The following is a 27,690-nucleotide window of genomic DNA, read 5'->3' as shown; positions in this document are numbered from 1 at the left end:
GTGCGGTTTTGGGGTCTCCACCTTTTGCCGTAGTGGGTTTCGACTTTCAAGAGGGTGGTGGCTCGACTGGGGGGGATTATAGAGCTTTGCCAGGATATCAATTATAACCAGAAACAGTTATTCTGTGCACCGAAACCCTTTTCCGCCCCTTTCCTACCCTTCCCTCCCTTGCACCGTTCCGACCATTCCTAATCCTCTGTAAATTATATTATTTTCACTGTTTGTTTACCGGTCTCCCTATTCTGTTCCCTTCTGCGCAGGATTTGCGGCGACTTTCCGGCTTTTGCCGCGTCCCACCCTCTCTTTACGGGACTTCGTATTAAAATCATTACTCCGAATGCCGTTTACCATAACGAGTTATCGTGCTAGGCGCCACTATATTCACCTTGCCGCAAAAATCGATCGAACGTCACGATCAAAGAAAGAAAGAAAGGGGAAAAAAGATATACATTGGACACGTTGATTGCTCCATTAGCACGGATAATTCTATCCGCACACGTGAACAAGCCCTATTTTTATTTGGCCTGGGATATTATGCAAATACTCGTGCACTCTGTGAAAATTATGTATACCGTTCCACTCGTGGTAACGACATTGTTCAGCGTCGCGTCAAAATCTCCGTGTCCGCCGAAAAATCTTACGATACGTACATTTTTTTCCACGCTACACCCTTTAACACTCTTATTTCCCCCGGTGCCGTGTTCCCGGACACGTGTAGCAGAGACCTTATTATGCAAATGTACGAGGTGAAACGGCCTGGACCTAGCTATGATCGTTCGGAGACAACCCCCGCGCACTCCTGCGGGTGCAGTTTATACCGTGAACGAAGTGGTTAAACATAGAAGCCCGCTACAGGGAAACAGGACGCCTGTGATACGCACGTGCGTTGTTTATGGACGCTTATAATCGTGCGTATTTTCTTAAATGTCGTGGCAATTGCATTCGTCTAAATATTCAGATTAACCGAATTCTAAGACGAGACATCGAACATAGAACCAATATGTTAACAGTGGTTTGCGAGTAGATCGAATCGTCGATCCCCAAGGTGGACCGTGTAGGCGAGGTCTTCTGTTATCGATGTACGAAATGTACATTTGCACTTATGATCGTACGTACACGTATGTACCGCGCAACACGCAAACCAAATGTCTATGCATTCCACGAAGATCGGCTAGGACACTAAGAGAGATTGGAAGAGTGAGCGAGAGGGGTAGCATGTGCGAGTGAGAATTCGCCGCTAACCAGTCGGTGGAGGAACGGTGGGAGTGTTGTTGGGGTGATAGCGGACGGGGGTGGGTGTTTACTTTTGGTGTTGGGCAAGTAGCGCCCGGCATGCATGGTTCCCTCTGATAGCAAACACTGAGTATCGATCAGTATGACTCTGGTAAACAACTATTGTAGAGTAGTATAGTATAGAACGGGTTTTGTCCCCTTCGACCCCCTGCCGCTCCTCGCTGTCCCATTCCCTGGTACCACTGGACACCCCTTTGCTCCTCGCAACCCCTTCGTACTGTGTGCCAACCCTGCGTCCACCCATTCCCATCCTCAACAACTCCGTCGTGTACTCGCGATATGCCTGCTTACGTGTCGGACAGGGCCGTCCTAAACGAAGATTCTTTCGAAGAAACGCGTGTCGTACAAAAATGTGATTTTTTCCCACTTTCGTATTTTTTACTTTATTCGTTGGTATCCATCGCTTCGTCTATTGGCAATCGTTGTTTCATTTATAAACAAGTTATAATGTCGTTTACGTTTGATTGTACGATACGATGTTATTTTGAAATTCGTGTTTGTTCCACGTGAAGTGAAATAATGGTAGACGCACGGCATTAGTAGATTCGGATGTCCATGACCAGACATCGCGCACCGCATGAGCATCGTAGATACTCGAAAAGGGCCGAATCCATCGATGTAAAAAGATTGTAGGAAGATCGTTCGTATTTTGACGAATTAATTATTTTTTTTTACAACAACATCACGGCAGTAGAGTTTGAGAAAAATTAGTAGTAAGATTGGAAATAAGTACGTCCCTGAAGCGGATGCTAATCATCTTGGCGAAGGGTGTCTGAAATTGTCGCCCCATCGCGCAATCCCCAAGCTCGACAACCCCTGCGACTCACCCTAACGGTTCGCTTAACCAAACAACCTTGATAAATTATGCAAAAATCAACAACACTACGAAATGCACCTCCCACGCAATGTGGATAGATCGAGGGTGAAACAGCACGATCCTTCTCCTATGGTTGTTAAAAACTTTCTTTTTTTGTACTTGACCAGGAAATTACACCGATGCACTGATAACCAGAGACCGTAATCTTCTTAGAACACGCTTGTACTCGACTGTGAACGGGGGAAATTATTATAAACCTTAATCTTCTTCATCGTTACTTTTTCGATACAGTGGCCTAATTTCAATAAACAATTTATTCAAACGTTCTCACCGAGAATGATAATGCGGCTTTTTAACATATATGCGGCGTTGCGTACGATTAATAAATGCATAGCAATTAGAGCGCAATAATTCGATGAAATTTATTGCGGCCGATATAATTTTATCAGAAATTTTCACCGAATGTAGTTTTATTACTGTGTGAATGAACCACATTAACCGTTTATGCCGCTGTGCATCGACGTGAACGATGTGTGACCCATGAAATCCGCGAGCCAATAAATGAATATAGCCCACGCGTGAGAATAAAATCCGTCGCTAAACTGTGCAACAGGTGTTAGAGGTTATTGACAATCTTTTCATCAGAATGACGGTGTTTGTGCGATATTTCGCCGAATATCGGGGCTTTTAAGCGATAACGATGTCCCTTTCCACAGGCTCCTGTTTTGTCGCATTTTCCGGATATTACTTTCCGACGGGTATTATTTTCCTGTCGATTAACGATTGATCTCTCCTCTTATTTATTAAACGCATCTCTTTCCGCTGTGTCGACCCTGTAATTATTATTGACAGCGAGAAAAAGATACATCCGATCGGACAAATCGAATTCTTATATGACAGTTTTCAATTATGAAATCGATAACGTCAGAAGGCGAAAGGATTTATCGAAGTGAAACAAAAATCGTGCTCTCTGTAGTATCTCGCGCTTGTGTGTACGCAACGCTTTTGCTTTTCACGCTCTCACATTGCTTGTTTCCCTCGGCATCCCTCTTCCCCCACCGCCATTGAAGGTTCTTATCAATACCGTAGCTATGCACTCGGCATTGTGCGAATGGTTTGGTTCCGTCCGTCGAGAAACAAGACGGACAACAACAACAAACAACAACAAACTAGCCAATGCAAAGTCCCCCTCCGTGCTTCCCTTCCACGACCTGTTTTCCCTACATTGTCCTCACCCCCATCATTCGCTATCGTTCCGATTATAACCATGACAGTTTCAATCTTGCATACCATACGCTCCTTTCCTCGATATGTGTCACTGTCTGGCACAACTTTTCATGATAACCTCTAATAGTATCTGCTTACTCTTTCGTTCACCGTGTTCTATCCAAGTTTCTCATTCACCGTCCGTGCATTCTGTATATATCGAAATTACTCGTACCCGGAAGCAAGAGGAAGATTATTAAAATGTCAAAGAACGATTCCTTCCACGGCAACGAGCTATGAATAAAAAGAATAAAAAAAAAAAGAAGCGAACGCGTATATTTAGAAGAAGGGGTATTCATGCAATTTCCACGGTGTATGCACGTCGGTTTTAAATATCATGAATGAAAGGTATTACGAATTGATGATTATATCCAAGACTACGTGCATACGGCGATGATAAATTGCCCTGCGATGTGATGGTGATGAATGCATCGGAATGGCTCGTCAGCTTTAGTGTGGTCTTAGGACTAGGCCGAATCGATAACAATAACTACATCAAGCCGCATCAACTCCCGTCCATATCTTAACGCAACCTCTGCCGTGCGTGAACATGGATCAGCATCTATCTTATAAACGATATCGCGGAAACCTACACGTGCCACGATTACCTGATTATCTAATTACCGGTATCTCGGCAGTGTTGCCGCAACACGTTGCAAGTCAAGTGTTCCTTGATGCGGCACGATACAAAATTCAAGCGTCTCCACATTTTTGCGTGGCAGCGAAGTCTGGCTGTACGTTCAAATCAAACGCGTATTTACGAAGGAGAAACTGGTAAGTGCTCGGCGGAATATCCAAGAAGACGCGGGTGACAACGGGACAAAGAGAGAGAGGCAGAGAGAGACAGAGAGAGAGAGAAAGAAAGAGCGTGAGAGAAGCAAGACACGGACAAAGAAAAGAACGACAGACACGAAGGCAGAAGGAGCTACGTACAAGTAGTGAGGCTTCGCGGACGAAGCGTGTCTGACAGAAACGGGACTACAACGAGGGACGAGGAACGAGATACATCGAGATAGAAGGTGAAACGAAGAGGCAACGAAACGGCGAGGGAGGGATGGAGACAGAGGGAGGCCGTGTGAGTGCGCCGACTCAGTAGCCGCGTGTTCGGTGCGGCCGTAGGGTTTCGCGGCCAAGCGGTGCCGAGCGTCGCACAGTCGCGACGGCAGCCACCGGCGCGCGGTACCCCTTTTTCTTTAAACCACACTCTCAATTCCGCACGGTTCAGCGCACGTTTCCTGCGTCGACGACGACGACGACGAGGATAAAGACCAAGGACGTGGACGAACACGACGCTGGTCAGCTCCGATTGCGAAAGAGGGCGCCTTTCGTCGTTACCACCACCACCACCACCACCAACAACCACTACCACCACCACTACTACTACACTACTACTACTGATACTGTTACTACTATTACTGCTGATACTACTACTGCTACTATTACTACTACTACTGCTACTACTACTACCACTGCTACTGCTACTATTACACTACCACTATCATCATCCACAACCCTCCTTTCAAAAATATCACGCAGCACCTACGAGGATAACACGTGGATACGCATCGCTCTTCCCTTTGGTCCGACAGATAGACAGATATCGTCGTAACCTACCGTTGTCTCGCCGCATTGTCGCGCTCGCGTCCCGGCCAGAGAAATTAAAAACCGCGACACCGAGAGAAATCGAGACATCGTCCTCCTCTCCCCAAGGAGAGAGACACGTGGCGCGGCGCACGCGGAGGTGACCACCGACGAGAAAGAGAAAGAGAGAGACAGAGAGAAGCCGTGAACCGCGAAGGCCGAAAGGGAGGAATAGATAAATAGATAAATAGACCTCTGAAGGAAGGACAGAGAGCGAGGGAGAGAGAGAAAGAGAGCGGGAAGGAGAGGAACGAGCAGGTGAAAGAGAGAAAGGGGGGAGGAAGTGGACCCCGTGAGGAGGAAGAGAGGGAGGCGGAGAAAGGTAGAGAGGTGGCAGAAGGACAGAGGAGCGAGAGGGGGTGGGCGGGAGAAGACGGACAGGGAGGAAAAGTACGAATTACCAGGACGAAGATTGTGGAAGATAGAGGAGAAACGGGAAACGGGTCTTGTGTCTCCGTTTCGTTTCTTCGAAAAATACTTTTACGAAGAGAAGGACGGAGGAACAAGCGAGAACAGCCACGAGCGAGACGACGAGGAGGAAGCGGGACATGCTGGAACCACGCTGGAGACCCGTCCAGGTAGAGACTTTCTTCACCCCTGCAACACTTGTTTCGTCTTCACTGCACTGCTTCTTAATGACACCCGATGCCTGATTGACTGTCTGTCTGCCTGATTGCCTGACTGCCTGCCTGCCTGACTGTCTGCCTGCCTGCCTACCTGTCTGCCTGTCTATGATTAAATACAATCGTATGGTTGTATCTCAGTCACGCATTTTCTCTCTCTCTCTCTCTCTCTCTGTTTCTCTCTTTCTCTTTCGTTTCGTTCGTTTAAGTCCGTCTCTTTGTCTCATCATTCTCTGCCGCTTGCCTCATTCATCGTTCTTTGCGTTGCTCTTACTCAATGATGATCGCCACGTGCCATCGACGAGTCCCTTTGCACGCTGTCGTTACCCGAGACTGTTGTTCAGCTTTTTTCCAATCATTTGCATCTATCGCTTCCTTCTCTCATTGGTGTGCGTGCTGCTTTTGTTCCACCATATTTCCTCCCCTTTTTGTCCGTTGTTTCGTATTGTTTCGTTTTGTCACCGGAGAATTTAGCATCTCCGCGCAGATAGCTTGTACCGATCGGCGAACGTACATACGTATAAAGATTCTGTCTTTGGTTTAGAGATCGGTACAGGACGATATTTATCGATAGGCACTGTAATACGATTCGAAATAAAATCGACATTTAGTACGAAAATACTTGAGATTATCGTTACATTTTTAATGACGAGCAACGCGATTTTCAGTCAGCGGAATTGGGTCGCTACGAAAACAGAGTTAGCGGAAATGGGTATTTAAATATTTGGGAAAAACGATCGATATTACGAACTTATCGATTATTCCACCGAAAGACATGTAACAGGCGACCGCTGATCACGGTAATGTGCGTCATAGCGGTTCTAGTATTTCGATAAAACCAAGTTTAGGCTTATCGCGTTTTGTCGTTTAGCGGTAGCCGAGCGTTTCTCGTTATAATATAGATAAATGGCTCTTTGCTTTGGGGTTTTCTGATTGATCTTACGTTGAACGAACCGGACGATATTCGTGGAAATGACACTTTAACGATCCTGACAAGACAAATAGGTGCACCGGACAAGCAAAATGGTTGGTCAAATAAATCTCGCTACACAGTTCCAAGATTAACTACGCTCGAGTAACTAAATGCGTATCTGCCTTAGTACAGAAATCTTTCCGGCAAAACGCATTTTTCCTAAAAATAATCTTGGCAGTAATAGGCTTGCTTTGACACTGCCTGAAAATTTGAAAGATATAATACACCGATATGAATCATCGCGTTATTAGCTCGATTATTTCAACGACTCACTATCTGCAACCTATTTCGCGTGTATAGTGCTTGGTATCGTTCCATTTCAACTGTAATTTATCGCTTTTAACGGGAAACGTATGACTCGAATCAAAGAAAAGGCAAAGGAAGAAAATAGTAAGAAAAAAGGAACAGAAAGAGAGTACGATAGGAACCTAACGTTCGTTTGATTGCTCTAAAATTACAGTGGAAAGACCATCGATTAATCGTGACGCCTCAATCTCCCCTTTAAATTTATCCGACGTATCCAACGAAACATCCGAGATGGCACCTAGCTTGGTATATTCGTTTGGTAATGGTAGTTACGCTTCAATCGAAGAACGCTTCGTGTTACCTGGGAATAGGGGTGATTTTTCTCAGAAGGATATAGTCAATGGGAGTAGACGAAGCTATGGGAGGATGATGGTGTATGGGTGGTGTAGGTATGAGACTGCAGAAGTCCCGGGGTGTAGTAGGTGGAACAACGCAGAGACGGAGGCGGTCCTACCCTACTTGGGGGCGTTAAAGAAGTAGGTGGGGTTGGCCACCCCCGCGCATCAACCCTTGCACCCCGCGTCTCCGAAACCCCTGTGAATCGCCCGGTTCCCTTCGATCCCATATTCGCCAATCAACTAACCCACCCTGCTTCTCCTATCCTCTCTCCTTTTTCCGTTTTCTAGTGCTCCTCCAAGGTTGCCGGTACTCCGTGCAGCCATCTGCTTCTGGTCCCTTTGGCTGACCAAAGATTTCGTCAAAATTCAAAGGCGGCTGCTCACTGACAGCCGTGTTAAAACAGATCGCGGTCTGACGATCGCTCGAAAGGCTAGAGGTCCGTGTGGAGTGAAGACGACGATGGAACATCGATTGGAGAAGTGTTGGAAATTCTGATACGGTGTTTCCTGTTCCAAGTTGAATGGTCGCGTGGTCCACCGGTGTACCGATCGATTCGTCGTGTTATTTCCAAGTGCCTGGTGCGTGGTATCGCCGGTTCATCTTCTTGCTCGAGCTGGGCATTACCTGGCAACGATTCCAAGTCTTTGTCACGCCTTTCTCGTTCCTCGAACGAAGGTTCAAATCGGCCAAAGGGTGTTGCTTGTCAATCGCGGTGTATATTTCGCATCATCCCCGCCACGGCTGGCGTGCTCGCCCATCTTCTCACCTCTTTCGCTGCTTCGGACGTAGACCCGTCTGAGTGTGCACACACGTGCGTTCCACGCATACACATAACAGGGGCAGCGGGCGTGTATGCAGCCTCATAGGATGAAGATACATACGGTACAGTGTACCAACACAGTTGTGCCACTATAACCCCCGTTTTCGCGCTTGCTTGGCACGGCACAGCATCCCTCTTCGGCTACTTCCGGCCAGACCAAGCTCCGCCCACTTTTATATTAATCACGTCTTGGTTCGCTCCTGGCTTCTGTTCTCCATCTTTCTTCCCCGGTGAGCGATTTCCTACTGTGGACGCTTGGGAACCACACCTTTGCTCGTTGGTTTATTCATGCTCCAGGTTTGCGACGCGAATCCCCATATATATAATTTTTTTCCTTCTACTTGGTTGTCGCTACGGTGAAGGATACGATCCTACGATGCTTTCTTTACACGTTCCTGATCATGACATGGTACATGGTGATCCGCAAATGCAGGCGAAGCAATAAATAACCGCATACGTTTCTCTATCGGATCAGACTCTTATTATAGTAACGAATCAATATCGCGTCTGATAATCTTTCCAAAAGAAGTATAGATCTGGATAGATCCTTCGACGTCTCGCTAAGCGTAAATTCTCCGGTAGTTTATAACGCGTCGCTTTTTTCCCCGGTACCAGCGAAGGGGAGTCGTAGTGCGATATTTCACGAATCGTCGTGTCCTCGACGGCTCGAGAGGAGCCGAAAAAAAAGAGAGTAAAAAGAGTGATTCTCGTCGCCATGTAGTTGACTGCGACATTCGTGCGTTCCGAGCACGGTGCGCCAGAGTAATGAATAATAACCAGTTATTATTGCCAGGTCGAGCAATAAACACGCAGCTCACAAACACACCACCCCCTCGCCGCAATAAGGGTTGTCACGCATAGGTACGACATTTGTTTCCAGTGCGCGTCGAGTGTGCACGTTACGAGCACCACCTTTCTACAGATATTTGTTCCATTGTTACACGTTGTGTATCGTGACTGCTTCTCCGCCACTTTCGCGATCTACCGATCCTCGTGCCGCCTATCATCCGTCACAGCCACTTCAACGCCACTCTGCATTGTCCTCGTCGATTCTTCAATTCATCGCGACCGCTCGTTTTTATTATTTTCCTTTTCCGTTCCACGCGTCACGCGGCCGTACGTCGTGCAAACCGCCAGGGCTAGCGTCTTCAACGCGTCATCGTGGATTTACAATTTCCTTTCTGAAAATCCGTTCCATCGCATTGACTATCCCTTTCGTCGATAAACGAGCAGAGTTGACAGATTCGGGACAATTTATTTCAATAACGGTACGATTAAATTTGCACTGGCAATAGGGCTGTGGAGAAAATACACGCCTGTCTGAGCATTGATATGTTTACCAGCAATCATTTAACGAGCAGCTACCGACAGTGTCGATCATGCTAAAAACGAACGTTTCGACGAAAGTACGATAGTTGGATGGAATTAACATCGGTGGAGTCACAGAGATGATCGATCCGGCGATAGTATGTTAAGACGGTGTGTATAAATTGTTTTGTAAATGATGGAGTCGCGACATGGACGCGAAACGTTGTATATCGATGCAACCGATATCGACGCGAGGCATTCGAATTCCTAGAGGTTGGTTCATTTTGTCGCGATAATACGCATTCCATGTCATTCCGATAGCGCGTGTACGGTAATGCATCATCGCCCCCGCGACGGGTATTTGTCAATAGAAACAGGCATCGACGCCGCAACTGCGGCAAGTATACGTCAATATACATAACGACCGCCTGTTGACTTGTTACGTTGTCGAGTACCGCCGATGATTCGATGATTTGCCGATCCATGACTGCTCCGTGTCAAATATGCCCCCACGGCTGTTCCCGTAGGCGCGTTAACACGGGAACGCCGGCGGCCGTTCATTTGCGATCGGCGCACTAACGCGCGTCGTTACATTAAATTATCATCCAGCGATTGTGATGTACCGACGGTTTGCACGGCGACTCGTTATAACAAGATCATGGCGTCGCCTCGACGACAATTTCCCAGATATCCCGGTGCATCATGAATAATATCGCGATAAGGCTATCAAATCGAATATGTTTGGATCCGTTCCGACGTTAACTAGGTAATTTGGGTAATCGAAGGGTGACGTTGACGTTACTTAATGCGAAAACCATCTTTTTAGACTGCGAACATCAACGGTGACATTTATATATTTGCTCGCGCTTCGTTTTTGTAAATAGTATTTTTAGAAGATGTTTGGTCTGTTATAATAGTCGAAATGCCAAGCAGTATTCGTGTACGGAGTTCTTGTCGGAAGACGATTTCGAAAATTGTTACGAATATAATGTCTACTATTTGCTCTCCGTCAACCTCGCTTCCCCTTCTCTCCCTCTCTCTTTTCTTTTTTGACTTTTTGCTAACGTCGCGCAGAGAATCGTATAGTTTCTTTTCGAAAAAAGAGAGAAGAGAGCTTTCTCCGTCGACGTCATTGTGCAGAAGGACGAAAGTACCAGAATCGCAGCGTACAAAGAGCGTTTCACGTTCCCTATGGGACACCGAGGAGCGATTCGCGGGGATGGGCTCAAAAAAAGCCGATCATTATCCACTCGTTCTGCATTGGTCGCGTTACCCGATGCAACCTCGTTTGCAACGACTTTCCTCTCTCCTCTACTATAATAGAGATTCTGTACGATGCTGGACATTGGGAGCGACCGCCGTATTAAAACCCATTCGTGTTTGAGCTCGTGATCCCATCGCGTATCAATTATTACGCAGATTTGTACACAAAGGGGGACGGCCGGTGTGCCGCCCAATATAAACCGCAATAATCGTCTGCATCTACTGTCTTGCAATTCGAATCATGCTCTCTCGACATCGCGACGTTTCATCGTCGGTGGCCGAATAACTACGCTCGAAGGAATATTCGATCGTGTAAGAAAATTCCATATGAAAATGCAATTTCTCTTGTGTGGTCGTTCGACGATGAAAAGATCGCTAAAATTATACGGCGTTTTAATATAAGATAAGACAAATCACAGGTTAAAGAAAATCACTCGGTAAAAGAAAATCTCGTCGCGTGAGTCAGCGTACCGACGGCATGGAAACAAAAAGCGTTTCCATCGACTTGAATTCGCTTCATGCGACTGCATCGTAATAAAATTAAAATACAGGGCGTGGTAGCTGTTCGCGATAACTTTCGAGCCGCTGGAAGATCGAAGTGTGAAAAGCGGAATAGGGAATGGACGAATATTAAATAGGATGGTGTAACACGACACCGGGGTCTATGCAAAAATCTACCTCAACACACCTTACACTCATCTAGCGTAAAATCGTGCAAGCGTTGGCAGTTATTCGAGAATAACGGAAGTTTCTTCAGGGTCGAATATCACGGTGTCAATAGGTGAAAACTTGGTCACCTCGTCGCGACAGTGAAAAGAGTCGATCATGACCAGACCATACCGCGTTGGTTACGATGTATCTCGGCGCAACAACGCCGATGACATAATAGAGCGACATCGCAATCCGTAGTGAACTGCGAGCGACGGCATATCAAAATGTAGATCGGTCTTGTTTGAATTCGCGGTTCTATCATGAATCAATTACCGCGCAGATTTGTACACAACGAGGATCGCGACGAAAGCTCGCGCGTGAAGGATGAGGGACATAAAGAGGGATTCGCAAACAGGCGAAACGGTTGTGGGTCGTGGGTGCGTAGATACGTGCCTGTACGCTGGTGTTCACCTGTGTTGTTGATGCATACGTAAACGTCAACCAGAGGCTCTATTCGAGCGTAGGGCCGTAACGTTTTTACATGGATGCTTCTTTATCGTCGTTCATCGCTTGTTCCTTTTTTTTTCTTTTTCTTCTTTACTTCAATATTTCTCTGCGCGATAATCATTCCATCCAACTTCGCCTATTCGACGAAACGACGTAAGTTCGTCGTCGTCGTCGTCGTCGTCGTCGTCGTCGCCGTCGCCGTCGTGTTTAAAGAACGAATATTCCAGGCTGGTTAAGTCACCTTTATTCCTCGTGAAGTGGACGAGTTCTTCTAAACACATTCATCCTATCGATGATGCCAAAAGGAAGTCTTAACTATGTATTCTGTATCGGTTACCGCGAACCGGTTCTTAGAGAGCGATTTCCTCTGGATGTGTCTTTGTCATAAAAATTTAGAACATTTTGAGGAACAAGTTCCACGTAACCCGTTCAAGCGGAACGTGGGAAACTATCGAAATATTTTTTTCATTAATTTCGAGATACGTCGTGGTCGATTGTAACGTAGAAACACTTTGAATATTTATTCGTAACATATAGGCTGTCAGGACAGTGAATGGTTACGCAACACATCCAGCCGAGTACCCAAATCTAATTTGAACGAGTCAAAGCTAACGAAGAGTTGTTTTCGCGTGGAAGTGTATTTATAACAGCAGACTCATTTTGAACCCGGTCGTGTTAACTCTTTCTTTCTCGAATCAGCTCTCCCTTTGATGATCCGACCAGCCGTTTTAGAACGTAACTATTCGCACTATACGCGAAACGATTCAGACGACGGATTCCCAGAATCTTCGAAGCTCGTGTGATCTTCCGCGACAGAGGAAAACAATCAACACGCTAGATACTTTACCCCTTTACGTTGCATTGACAAACAGTGTATTTATGAAGTGTAGAACCATGTCACCGAGCCAGACGGATGGCGATATTATCTCCAAGTATGCTGATAAGCGTACATTCAGTACAGGAATAAATAACTACTAGCGCTCTGGAAAAATTATTGCAACCTAAACTGCCTTATCTATCTCGATTTTGATTGGTCGCCGTGGATAATCAGAGTATACCACTGTTTACGAGTTTGTCGAAACGGGCAAAGAGCTTCCTCCATCCTGCCTCGATTTGTATTTTCTGACAAACCGTCTTATCGTTCTCTCACTTTCTAGACTAAACTCGATAGCTCCCTCGTTCGGATAACAGTGGTGTACTTTTACCAAGTGTAATCGTTTTCGTCCTTTGAAACTTTCTACTCGTGCGGATCGTTCCGAGCGTTTACTTAGAGAAGAGACAGGTTGTAAAATTCCTTTTTCGACGTGGTGGAGGTGGCAGTATCGCATCGTTGCATTCAATCGAAGAAACATAATTCTCCTCGCGATACCCACGCAGTTCACTTTAAATTCCTCTCAGCCAGTGTGGTCTTATCAGTTCGGCGACACCGTCTGTCTGCCGTTGAAAGAGATTGAAGAAGTCTTCGGAAGACAGTGGACGATACGCGTTCCAGTTTCCCTTCTTTTCGAGTTAAATTGTCGCAACGCTCGCCGTTTTTCTTTCAAAAAGTTTGCATCGCTCGTCGCGAGTGTTTCATCTCGTTCAACGATAGTTGAGTTAAATTTTAACATCGACGCTGCATGCGTGTGACAATAGAAACGTGCGTGGAGAAAAGTGATCGAATAGAGAGCGACTTGAGAGAACAGTTGCGCGAAGAAAACATTCGTTTGGTCGAAAGATTCAGAGACATTTTCGCAAAACTGGATCTTTCTGGGTTTCTTATGTTCCACGTTCTGGTATTCACAAGCTCGATCGTGCAAGAGTTACAAATGTGCTTCTTCATTGGATGGCGCGAGGGCGGCATAAAAATTCCTAATTTGTGAGCCAAAGGAGCTGAGAAGGTTAGTTCTTTTCAATTCTAATTCTCTAACCACCGTCTTATCACGAAATATCGACGAATATATTCACTATGTATACATATATACACTAACGTATATTGAATGATGATTCCTCGTTAGAATAATCAAGACGCAGAATCCATCGGCAGAAAAATAATTCCGCGTCGGCGAGATTCATGAAAAGAGACTCTCCTTACTCTACCTTTTGCATCAGTTTCTTATCTGAAACCACTATTGTTTGCACGATATTGTTGTACCGAAGATAAGTGTCCCATGCGCTCATTATACAACCGCGCGTTTATTTACCTACGTCGTCTCTACAGATTTCACAATCGTCGCGAAATATTTAGCAATCGTATGCAATTTCGCATTTGTGTCTCTCTCCAGCTACATTAAAATCAAAAACAATCTCTTGCAACCTTATGAATAAACAGGATTTTTATTCTTTATCACGTTCATTATGTATGACGTGGATTCCAGTAAGCACGTATTTTTATGTTTACGACCGATACTTACGTGAAAAATCACGAAATTATGGGAAAGAGATGTCGGAAACTGAGATACAAAGTTTTCAAATCTACAGCCAAGTATTGTATGAAATCTATTCGTTAGCGTGCAACAGAGTAGGAACTGAATAAAAACCGGATTTTTAATGAGCAGTGTTAACTATACGATATTACGGCAGAGATCTAAATCGTTCATTAATCTATATGTATGTATTCCGAACGATTATCGAAGCATTGGAGGGAAACAGCGATGAAAGCGACAAAGTCGAAGATGGAAGAGCGTCGAAGGACAGCTCGTTTCCATCCATCCCGTTTGTGTGAAGTGGAGGGACACGATCGTGTCAGGAGATGCACGCGATAGAAAGAGACTGTAGGAAGATGACATAATCCCACTCGCGCAATTTGCGAAACAGATTTACGCGTGGGACGGACTCCAGCGCGCGGGCATTTATGATAATGTGTAGCGCGGTTTACTGGTCGCGACTCTCGACGCTGGTTGTGCCGAGCCGCGTCTCGTCGCATGTATACGACGCGTGCACGTATAAATTCGCGTTGACTATTCGCTCGCGCGCGTTCGATACATTCTATCGCGGATATGTGTGTATGCTGTTGGTATAGTACGTGTGTATAGATGATAGGAGCGTCGGGACGACACGGACTGTGGTATGAGACATGTGTGGAGATACGTACGTGGTTGTTCGCTCGCGAATCCTATTTAACGTTGTCCCTGATGCCCTGGCTGACGCACACGGCTACGTAGTCATATGAGCACACGCACGTGCACGCTGCACGATGCACGATGCTCCGTGTATCCCCGCTGGCGGGGAAAGAGGGTAACCGGGATAATCGTGCAAGACGATTGGTAGCTTCCTGTCGGTCACGTGACCGGCCTGCATCGCGGAACGACAGTGCATGGGGCTGCAGAGGATGACATTCGTTGCACTCACCCAGTGCCGTTAAGTAGCTGGATAGGATGCAGCCGCGGATTAATGGTTACGGATACATCTTGGATGCAATGATTTGTTGGCTTTTATCGCGACGAATCGCCAGAAACGGCACGGGACGAGTGTTAGGCTTCTTCATCGTGGCTACCCGACGGGATTAATGATATCTGCTTGTTGGAAGTACCGTGTTATTTACGCTATAAATTCGTCCGGGCCACTCGAACCGCGTATTAAATTATTGCGGATACATTTTAAGAGAGTAATTTAGAACGACGACGTTCTCTTCCGTGCCAATTTTCAGACGAACGTACGACGATGGTTCGGTTACCATCCTCCGCGATCCATCGTCATCCGGCTGGTCGATTTATCAGTATTTTTACCGACTTTCCGTGAAACTGAATCGCGTTAATTTCGTTGTATTTTCGCCACCGCGATCGATTACGGATTCTGAAGCGGAGCTGCGACCGCGTTATAGACATCAATTTCCCGACCCCTGTCACGTATCGTTCACGAACGTTTCGTGTGATGCTCGTCAACGTCGATTGCTCCCAGCTTCGTACACGGAAACTCGATTCAACCAGGTGCATTCATATCTTGTCCTCTTAGCTGCTAGAACATTAACCAATCCACAGATTTCAGTCGTTCTAAAAGTTTCACGCATAAACATGATCGCGAAACATTTCGATTCGTTTCGAACGTCGAAATAAAATCTTGAATATGGATGAATTTATAGTATATACGATCTGCATATTCTTTTTTTATTTAATTTCGAATTACGTTTATTGATAAAATGTTTATTGTTCTTCGGAAACGATAACGATTTCGTGTCTCGGCATCGTTCGATCTTCAGCTGCTTAAAATAATTCGACTAGCATCATCGAGATATCGTATCGTAACGGTATCACGCGGCAAAAAAAAAAGTAGAGATTAGCTGCGCCGTTGATGCCCCGCAATATCGTGCCATCTATTTTGTAATAGAAACAACGGAAGAGCCTAATTCCGCGAGGTTGCTCTCGTCCTCCTCGCCATTAGATGTGTAGATACATGTCGGCGCGCATGATGCCATTCCTATCTACCTATACTTACTTACCTAGCTACCTACCTACCTAATTATACCGAGTGGTCCACTCGAAGCGATAAGCGATTTACATACCGAACGACGCGATGGATTTACCGCTCGCCTGTGTACCACGTATACGCGACTCTCTGTTGAACCAAAAGACTTTGCTCCATTTTGCTCCTATTCTGGGAAGTCTGACAAAGAATTCGAGCTCGTTCCGATACTACTATACACCGCCGCTGTTTCTATTCGATTTTCTCGGAGCGTCGAGGTCGGTGCGTTGCCATGGAAAATAATTAACGAAGTGAATGGTATATTCTTGAACGACGGTATTGTGCATTTGACATATAATTTAAGAGTTCTATTTTTTCCCCTAATAGCGAATTGATGAAAAATATAATAACCGGGAGATCGATGGGTTATAAATAATAGAAATATAGGTTATAGCATTATTTATATTTGGCTTAATTGCAACCTTGAAATCGGTCTAACGTCATAAATATCGCGAATCTGTTATGAAATGGCAACGTGAATATGCAAAGACAATTTCTCGACCAGTATAAATCTTTAAGCGGTACACGACAACTTCGCTTAATAATTGATAAGTAAATAATTCATTCGAGGTGGTGAACACGACCGTGCCAAACGATGAGACAGATTTACTGTTCGTCCCTCTACCAGACGCATTTGCTCTTTGCTCCATTCCTAGCGACTTTGGTATATTTCGCCTCGCGGTCACGGAAGTTTCAAGTATAGTTAGCCAAGTGTACTAAGCATCGGTATGTATGTAGCTGGCTCTCATCGGTTCATTTATTTTACGCGATCGGGCCACTTAATATCGCGACCGAGTCACGGCAAAATACTAATTTTACCACCACTCCGCGGTGGAAGAAGTGCAGGTATACGTGCGGTATAAATTTTGGGAAAATCTAAATTTTTCATCGTCGCGATTCGGTTCGGCAATATTCCGTGGAAATAACTCATAAGCAACGGGATTTAATAGCGTACATACGAGCCGAGAAACTTGTTTAACGCACGACACGTTTCGTTTTCGAAGATTCGATGTGCAATTTCGTTTCGATACTCGTCGCTGGCTGGAGATCTCGCTGGCCGATTTAATCTCGCGAGATTAGAATATCGGCTAGTGAACCAATGACAACAAGATTCTATTTCAAACGATGGTTATTCTTAGATTCGCGTAAATTTAATTGCGACAGCGGTAGCGACGTATATCTCCAAACATGTATCGTGCTTGAAATATGACTTGGAAGTATAGTGCAACGGCAATTATTTAATTCGGTTAATTATTGCTCTTAGAGCAAGACGTTTCCAAAGATATATCGCTGAAATATCGTTGTCTATAATTGCGCAAACCCGAAACTCGGACGTTAGTAACGTTATTTAGAAAAGTGCGAAATAATATTGTTTAATTGGTTGCGTATTTCACGGAAAGCGAGGAAGAAACGAAAGTATACGTTGAAAAAAAGTCATGAAGCTTTATCATTCTTCCGTATGGGTTTCTGTTTCTTTTTCTCTTCCTCTATCTTTATAGAAGAAAAAGGGGGAAAAGGAAGAAAAGAAATGGTAGAGTTAGTAAAGTTAATATTTTTAAAGGAATAATGAATTCAGTAACCCCAGACTGGGAGCACCGCACGTCCCAGCTTTAAATCTTTTCTGTAAATAGATTATGGCGCAAGATAATGAAAAATTTGCCAGCACCGCGCGCCTAAGTTCAACGCTCGTTCCTTTGAACTTTCTTTTTCGGGTCCGCCTGCTTTCTTTTTCAAGATTTCACGCCCTGCAGATTTATGTCTCTCATAGTCACCTCTATTTTCCTGTCATTATTCATGCAATAATCGCCGTATCGTTAACCTATCGCGTAACTCATCGTATTCTATAAATTCTTCGAAGTATTCGAAACACTTAATATATGTACATACGTACATATATCTGATTACTAACAGTCGAACACACCTTGTACGGTACATTTTCCTTTTTCGCGTACTCGAAGAGAATCTCCTCGCAGAAATGAAACGTTGAACAACACGAAATGCAATATTATCGTGCGACTTGTTCTCTGTATACAAGTCGAGATAAGATAACGCATACTCACGGAGAATCACATGATTAGAGTAATCGAGGCATACTTGTCTTCAATCGCCGGTTAGTTAGCAAAGAGAAAATTGAAATATGAATCATCGAGTACATAATCGTGCTCTAAATAACTCAACCAACCGTCTTGCGTGTATACGGGAGGAACGAAACAACTCTGCGGCTCGTGCTCGTTTCTTTCTAGTTCTCTCTCCGCGTTCCACGTCTTTTCCTTTCATCCACTATCTGCTGCATGCTCGTTATATTACATTTTTCTTGCTCACGCTCCACGCCCATGATTCTGTTTCGTACGGTGAAACGGCGAGTAACTGCAAAACAGAGATACAATACTCGCGCGATCGTCCCTGCATCGTCGTTACGCGTGTCTCATTAAACCATGCCGTACGAGGAAACTAATTAGTTGAGATAAGCTAGGCTTTAATTCGCGGGGAAACACTGTAAATACCTCGATGCATCTGGACGCAGAACTATGAATAAATTTAGGCGTGTACGGTGTTAGGAGAGAGCGGTGCGTTACACAGGCAATACACGGCTGGTGGTTCGTTCTCGTTGATAAATTCATGTTTGCCCGTGTTTGAATGTACCATTGATGAGAGGTAGAAATGGTCAACGTTGGCCAAGAAGTTGCTGCTGGCTCGAGTCTCTCGCGGACATCAGTATTAATAGTTATGAATCTAGAATAGAACGGACCACAGAGCTGTTATGTAGATACGCGAGCTGTAAGAGCTTGGTCATCGGCGTGCACGTTTTATGGTCGGCCGATACGAGCCGATCGAAAGAGTTTATTCTCGCCACAGGTCGACGACAGAATAGTAGCCATCGACGAAAATCGCGCAACGAGACGCAAGAAAGAGGAAAACGAGTGGGATTGCTCGGCAATGGGGAGGCCGACGAAGAAAATCTTCCCGGAAGTTCGCGTATGAGTCGCCCCAAAGTTTACGCGGGACGTGTTGTGAATACCATTAGGGTTAATGATCTTAACGAGGCTGAATGCGAGGAACAGAGACGTTACGATGCATCGGGAGTAAACTGATTCCGTTGAGGCTTGCATTTATGCTCCCTTAGTGCAATTAGTAGGATGCAAAAGTTCATGTACCGAACCGAGGGATCGCGTTTCTGCATAGAAAGGACGCTTGTACGGTTTATCGCGCGATAAAGTTGAACGTGACACGTATCCTCCTAGGTTCATTCGATGAGTGTATAAACCGTGATAATCTGATCGAAGCAGCATTCGTGTAGAGGTTGTTGGGTGCGACTGTTCTTGCGAAATTAATCGATTTCCAGCTAGCTTAAGGGATGAACATTCCTTGGCTGATCGTGCCTGTTTTTTAGTGTTAGTCGATCCGTCTGTGTTCAACTGGCTATTTATAGATCAGTCTCCTTAGCGGCTACGAGTCGGCAAGAACATTGGGCAGCCTTCTTCCTCCGACCACCTTAGGCCGCTGCTTTGGTTCTCCAACTTCTCTCCGTCTTTTCTTCTTCGCGTCATAGAAATGCGTGCTCCGGTAATGGAAACGTTCTCCTATCTCTCTAAATGGCTGCTACCACGATAGCGTAGCGCAATTTAATCGAGAGAGCCCAGTCAGTTGCACGGTTAGGATAAAAAAGCGTCCAGAGCAACGATAATACCTATACGTTATCATTTTTCTTTTCTCTCGAGAATGGTGTCCGGCTGGAGAACCACTGACTTTTCGAGCGACGCGCGCAAATACGATTATCACAATGGCAGAGGCTTGTCTGGCTGACGGAGTCATTAGTACAGTCATTATATTACACGTAACGAATTACACAAGAAGGTATCTCGTATCTATACGATGCAGAGGTATCCGATTATTCGAATGTCGCGAGCGTGACGGTTCGATCTGAATCGAATGTACATGGTTCGAAAAGGGCGCGTACAGCGATAGGAAGAGAGAGAGAGAGAGAGAGAGAGAGAGAGAGAGAGAATAGAGAGTAGTATGTCGTTAGTATTGTTGTTCGTTGATCGAGCCGTTCACGGAGCATACAGGTTCGAACCTTTGACGCGGTATGTCACATCGTTATAAAAAAGTAATAATAAAGAGCACCAAGTATAACGACGGCTAGGATTTTGTACAGGATCGTCGAACCGCGAATATGTGAAGTGGTTCCGGGATACGGGTGACTTAGGGGTTTCGAGTCAGCCCAGGGTGCTAGGCAGCAAGGGGGGAGGGAGAGGTGAAGAGAGAGAGAGAGAAAGAGTGTGGAATGACGACATGGGTATTGGTGGAGTACGCGCGCGCTTACTAGGCGACCGATTGTAATTATTTTTCCCCGATGACTTTGCCCTCAATGATTGTGCCTCTGCACACGGTGAATTGATACTGAGAATCCCCTCATCAGTCGCTTCTCTATACGGTTAAAACGATGCGGCAAAGTTAAACGCTACCGGACCGTGTCAGGGAAAGAGTGTTCTTCGCGTGTCGTGCACAAGCAATGATTGGTCTGCCTGGACAGGAACAGGGCTAGAAATCATTGGCATCGGGTGCATTCATTCGAGCACCGGCGGTAGTCGGGGGAAAAAAGAATTTAGGCACGACAAGTAGATGGGTAGGAAGGAACGTATAGACACAGCTATGTATAGGTACGTACCAGAGAGCCAGTGTCGCCAGAGAGGATACTCGAGCGTGATTATTTTTTACTCCTTATGAAATACCATTTCCGCGCGACCGCCGCAAGATGGTAACGGAGCTTACATCCTCGCGCCACAAGCTCGTTACATACTTGCTTCTTTTCAGATAATAGCGGTGCAATTGGATTCCCATTTTCTTTGGTCGCTTCTTTGCGTGATCGCGCGAAAATATCCTCCGTCGCCTGGGCGAAAGATTATAACGATCGTATTATTCGTTCGTATCGATAATGCACGATGGAGTCACTTGCGCTTTCCATTATCTCGCCCGTTACGAGCGCTCGAGATATCTTGTCCATTGGGATATTGTCGAACGATAATTAAAGCGAAAGTTGAATACGATAACGCTAGGAGATTCGTAGTATAGGCTGTTTCAGCGACTAGTTTCATTCCTGTTTTCTGCAATTTTTCTGTAAATTATACGACGATTCTTATCAGATGCTTAAATTACGTGGAGATTCGCTAAAACGTCGACCAGTAGCCTATCACTTACGATGACGTTATGTAAGCAGAATCCTAAGAGGCAGAGAACGTTCTTGTCTAGCCATATTCAGCTTATCTCGGTTGTTCCGTTATTTACCTGATTACGGGCCAATTAACTCGCAATCGAGAAAGAGGTTGAGGGAAATCGATGATCGAACCTGCCTCCTGTATTCGCGTATAGAATTCTATAGCGACACGATACAGTGTAGTGATACCGAAGCGCGACTAGCATTCATTCGCCAACTATTTCGTTGGATAATCTGTTTGGAGCGCGGGACGAGAGTGAACGGTCTCGCGATCGGGATTTTAAACGGAGAGTTGTTTGACCCGTTCGAATCGGCACGAGGAATTTCTCCTTACCTTGTATTTTATCTTAACGCCGGTGAAAGTATAGAAACATTGTTATCCACGTATTTGGTATATAAACATCGAATTTCCTCGTTTTATCAGTCGGAAAATAGCTTCGCCCGAAGAAAGTTGTTGGTGAAAGTTAAAATATTGGGAAACGATCTAAATCGAGTTTTTATTGACCTGTTTTATAGTTAAACATTTTTATATCGATCGTTTAAAGTATTACGATTCCGCTGATCTCGGATAGTCGATGAATTATTTAACGTCTGATCGTTTGCTTGATCGCTCCGTAATTGCAGTCTGTCAAGATTCTTTGTAGCTTGCCAACATTCGTTGAAAAAGTAATGAGAGTAATCAATTCCTCGGTTTCCCGATTAGTATATAAAACACACACACGCACCAGTATGTCGTGACGGAAAATAAGACGGTTACGTGGTCTACGGGACACAGCGTGGCTGGCGTCACAGGTGTTAAATATTAAGTCGAGTCACAGAGAATGGACGTTTCAGAAGTCGTGCCAGACATTGCCACGCTTTCATTTAGTTTATGATATTTAAATGAAGCTACGTCTGTCTCTGTGCCATAATGCGATATAACAACCGGTAGCACCGTGACATTACACACGAATGAATTATTCGATCATACATCACAACCCTTTCGTGAATTATTCAGCCGTATCTCTCCAAGATGTATCGCGTATCGGAACAATTGCTTGTACACGAATTTAATCGTCTCAAAGAAAGCCTGGGGATTAATAACGAAAGTGTAGATTTCACGATACTTTGATAGCAACAGAGGAGAGAAAATAACTTCTTCTTTTTTATACATCCGACCATAAATGAGGCTCCTGCGTGGTACGCTCGAGGGTTGGAATATGATTAGTATGTCGTTATAGAAGCATCGGCTTGGATACTTAAATTAAGTTTATTGGGCAATTTTCACGGCGTTACGTCCTCCTTGGCGCGACCCTCGTAAAAGATAAAGTCAGCCCGTTGTATCGAGACCGCTCGAGGTGACTTTGCGATTCTAACATTTTCTCCCCAGACTGTTTCCTATTAAAAACTCTGAAAGTTAATGAACGCGATTACGATGTTCGAGAAGTGGCAGATGTATATACGTTCCGGAAAAAATTGCCAGGGTTTGCGCCACAGGAAGACAATAAACAATGGGAGTAAACGTTTCATTCTCGTTTTACAGAGTTTTACGAGAGCTCGATGGTCCAAGTTCTTTCCCTTCTCGCCAACGTTCGTTGTGGTATCCCTCTGATATTTGCTAAACAATTAAAATCCTCCCTCTAGAGAATAGTTTCTTCTTCGTTTGCGTAAGATTAAGAAGTATCCAAGAATTCCGCCATGAGAACAATATCGTTTTGGCTGTTGATTCAATGGACCACGTCGTATGAAATGTATTCCCTTGGTTTTCACAAGATGAAATCGAGGCTGGTCCGGCTCGATTATTTCCAATGAGCGATCGCACTTTCGTAATTAGTCGGTGGAAGAACGGTTTGCCACTTCTTAATCCCGCATCGATTGGCGAAAGTTACCCCTAACTACTGGTTGGTGGAATTTTTCTTCCTCTCGGCGCTCTGGTCTGCCCAGAAATCCGGAAAATCGTGAAAAATGCTTTAAATTCGTGGCGATTTGATTGATCGTGTTAATAAGAAAGTTTCCTTCCTTTCTTCGGCGTCCTTCATTCATTGGCGTCGTGGGGCGGGGGGTGGAGGGGATGAGAAAATGCGAAAAAAGCTCCTTATCGATTGGTCGATACACCATTGATTCAACGTGATTGATGACAGACTTGGTTTTCGTTTAGCTGTAAATGCGCACGATTTATTTAACATCTTCATTGTGTTATAAAAAATTCACAGGTATACGAAAGTAGTTAGAGATGCACAAATATGTAATTATGTAGAGTATTCGTTACAATATTTTGTAGATGAAACGAGTCTCTATTTGGCTTCCATTTCTTTAGTTATATTTACAAAAGAGTGAAGCTGTATAAAGATTTGCAGCCTAGTTATTTGTACGGTACAGATTTGAATGTGGAGAATGTGAAATAAAAATGATAAAATTAAGAAAAAATGTTTCATTAATGATTCATATTAAATACATATATGCAGAGTATTACAATATAGAGACGAATGCGTATTGTATAAAAATGATTTGTTTGCGCGTAGAACTATAAGAAATGAAAATCCGAAACGAAAATGTTTTCCCCGGAAACAGGAGTAAAATTGCGGTTCGGTTGTAAAGCAGCGCGTTATAAAGCAGTCGGAAATTACCAATTAATAATATATTAAACAAGCAATTTGTGTTTTAGTTGAGTAAAAGAAGTCTCGGAAGTTCGGTCCCGTGCATTAATTATTGCCGCGATAAGTCGCTGGTTTCTCTCCCTTCTTTCTTAGTTTGTCCTTCCCTTTCTTCCAGATTTACGATAAAAAGCATCGAGTAATCCTTCTCGAGGAAATTTCTTACGCCTGATCGAGCCTCGATAAATATCGAATGGAACGACGGAAGAACGAGATATTTATAGCTATTTTTTCCATCGGCCCAGCTTCCCTGATGGTTTTGAGAAAAGACCAAAAGAGGACAATAAGAATTATTAATTCCTTTTGTGCGCGATTGAATTCAGAGGAAACCGTTCGAATCATCTTACAATCTGCTGTCTGCTTAATAGTTGCACCTAATTGGCAGCGTTGCCCTGCCTGCTAAATTGCAGACAATGCATACTTTGTAATGTTATGCTACTATTATACCGATATTCTCTTCCGCCTCGTTCATTTTCTTGTATTGCTCTTTAAGGCTGCGGGGATCTGTTATTATCAAGAAATTCGTTTCCAGCTCTTCCTTTATTCTTCGTTACAATATTTCGTTGTTTTCTACAACCGGAGAGAACCATTGTTGGAAAGCTCGATAAAGAATACCGAGAAGAGGGTGTCGAGAATTTTGAGATTTCGGTTTCCCCTAAGTGACGGTCAAGCAACACTCGATTCTCGACGCAGCTTTTAGTAACTGTATCAATTCTCGGTCGTTTCACTAAATCGCGCCCCTCGATCGCCTTCGACCGAAGTCGTTGGAAAATTTAGGGTTGGTAGCACGAGTAGGTGGGGACGGTTAAGAGTGGACCCTTTTACCGGGGGCAAACACAAAATGCATTATTTATTGCCCGTAGCGACTGGCAATTCATCGAATTCCCGCTAAAAGTGAAAGAGTTGAGGTCGAGGGTTGTCGGTGGCGCAACGCAAGGTGCGTTCGCCGGGAACGAACGTCAGGGGTGGAGTTAAGTGGCACCTTTCCCCCTCTCCTTTTGCGCATTCTCACATATGTACACGCGTTTTTTCGCTCCCTGACAGAACGACCCTCGATCACTTTCTCGTCAATTTTTCGCCCAGTTAATGGCTCATAGCACGTACGTATTCATACTCGGAGTCAAACATCTAGATCTTAGACTATCACGATCAGCCTTTCGTTTTATTCGTTGAATATCCTCGAGAACCTGGCAGTTTAATTCAAACTTTCTCTTTGTATCCGGGGAACAAATGGTTCGTAAGTTTTCGAGGCACTAATTGCGGGAGGTAAGGAAGCAGGACGAGGCTCGATGGAGCTGTAAAGTGTGCCGTAAGGGAACGCTCGAAGGGAATCGGAATAAACATTCGATCCTGCCTAGATCTTTCCTTTCTGGTATCTTCGATGTCTCTCCTTCTGCTTGTCCCTCTGCCTCCCCCGTTCCCCCGTTCCCCCGTGATTTATGTTAATGTTTTTGTCTGGAACTCTAAATACAAGGAAAGGCGATTCGATTCCTGCCGCGTCAAGTTCGCAGCCCCTTCCGTTTTCTTATGCTGATGCCGATTAACTTAACTGCTTTAAGACGGCAATAAAGGTCGTCGACGCGATTTAACCGGTTTCCTTTTACCATAGAATCGATGCCGTAACGCCCTCGAACGTGAAACCAAAGCTTCAGCCTGCATATTGACGATAATGGGAAAAGTTGTTGGGCTCTTCGATATCTGACTTCTGGTGGGAGTGTCGATCAATCAGTCTACCCGCGATCCCACCGTGATCTTATTTTACACTCTCTTTTTATTTGTCAATTTCAAATATAATTTTTTCAAATTCTTATTCAAATAATTCTAAGCTCGAGGGAAGAAACACGTAGAAAAATATGAGAAAACGATCGAACGAGGTTCTTAATAATGGCAACGCCTTCTTCAAGCTTCTCAGTGTTCTATACTTTTCGAGCACCCCTTATTTTCACCCTTACTCTCTTCAACCGCTGCCAATTCTCGACGAAACAAATTGGAAATAATCGATCCTGGCCAAGGCATTAATAATGCTCGATCGACCATACGATCCTTTAAGTTGGCAAAGTCTGTTTATTGTTTTCCAGGATTGCGATAGGCCCGTTACCAACGAGAAACCACTTGGTATTGGGCAAGTTCGCATTAAACTGACCGAGACCCAATCCCCTGCACCCTGCAGGTACACAGTTTCTGTGGCGCCGGGCTGGTTTCGGAATCTGAGAGAGTTTTCGAGGTCCGGATTACCTTATCTACGGACTCTCACTCGCTCGCTCGCGCCAATTCCTAAACGAAATCCCGCCAGTCCATATACCGGGCCGTTTACGCGACGATTTACCCCTTAAACCATCCTCCGGTGGTTGTGCCTAAGTCCGGTGGGTAGTAATGCGATATACGAACTATCTTATCCGCGTGTCTACCCCTCGTTGTCACGGTCTACGTCATAGTCTCTTCATCAAAATAAAATGACCCGTCACGTATTATAATCCAGTGTGTTTTACAAGAACTCAGCGGTTGATCCTAATGATCAAGCGAGAATAATGTTTATTCGGGTAAATAGCGTGGGATTGTTTTTGACAGAAATAATCGCACGACACGTGACTACCGTACCATCAAAATTGAATTCGATGTTCGATAAAAAGGTGGTATAAACGAGGTTTTTATAAAAACGAATATCTGTGAGTATTTCCAAGCGATTCCCTTATGAATTTCTAAACTTTTATGTATACTCGTAGTAGCGTTTTGAAGTGTACAAGATTTCTTTATCAGAGTTCAAACATACCCACGGTTTTCTCAAGTCAAAGGTATTGACACTTGTACTATCTTTGTACTGAATCTTTCAAATATTATTTATATTTAATTATTTTATTTTGTCATTATATCATTATATATTTATAATTATTTTATCACACGAAAAAATCAAACGTAGGAATTGATAAGGCAACTGCAACCGTTTCCCAGTTAATAAATGCTCGTTTATACGCCGCCGTATCTCAATCGAGCGTTTCCTCGCGCACGTGTAGCCCACCCGGTTGTGAAGCACCGATTTATGATTCATGAAAATAAGAAACACATATTTCGACGAAAAACATTGCCGGGCTGCGATTGATTTAAGCCTGATCGTAAAATTCTCGTCAACGTGGGCGATCGAGCAAACACAACAGAGCAACATTGCCTTTTGTTTAAAAAGTTTCCTCTTGTCTCTTCTAGTCTTTATTTTCTACTTTTCAAAAGGATAAAGAAGGATGATCGCGATGTATTTTTTTCTTTTCCTTTTTTTGGTCCAGTTCGAAGTGACGGAAAAAGGGATTCCCCTGCACCTGATGCAATTAACTCGCTATTAACGAAGCAGACGTTGAACAGAGGCCCGCCGTTACGAAAGTATAGCTTGCTGTACGTGATTAAAACGGGAATTCGTTATGGGCACACCGAGCACGTCGATAAGATTAATTGATAAATGGCTAAATCGATCGGCTCCGTTGTAGTTTCACTTCGGCTTGGGCTTATCGGGGGAAAGATAAATATCTCGCGGTGCCGTGGTAATGATAATCGAGTTAATTCGAATATGCGTTAGACCCCGAGATGATCTGTGGCAAATTATCATTAC

General features: G+C 44.5%; 1 protein-coding gene across 11 annotated transcripts in view; it reads left to right on the top strand.

Annotated features, from left to right (window-relative positions):
* Positions 1-4,516: 4,516 nt before the first annotated feature.
* Positions 4,517-27,690, top strand: part of LOC126872385 (forkhead box protein P1-like) — a 215,616-nt gene continuing 192,442 nt past the window's right edge. For 4 of the 11 annotated variants that reach the window (XM_050632278.1, XM_050632275.1, XM_050632274.1 and 1 more), the window contains exon 1: positions 4,521-5,595. In XM_050632278.1, the coding sequence (XP_050488235.1) occupies positions 5,566-5,595 (30 nt within the window). In that variant the 5' untranslated portion in view covers positions 4,521-5,565. Of the gene's footprint in view, positions 5,596-27,690 lie in introns of all 11 variants that reach the window. The other 7 variants (XM_050632271.1, XM_050632277.1, XM_050632270.1 and 4 more) reach the window with 3 other exon arrangements.

Source organism: Bombus huntii, chromosome 13 (assembly GCF_024542735.1).
Source record: "Bombus huntii isolate Logan2020A chromosome 13, iyBomHunt1.1, whole genome shotgun sequence".
NCBI lineage: Eukaryota > Metazoa > Arthropoda > Insecta > Hymenoptera > Apidae > Bombus > Bombus huntii.
Note: the sequence above shows the minus strand (reverse complement) of the source record. Positions and strands in the feature narration are given on the sequence as shown.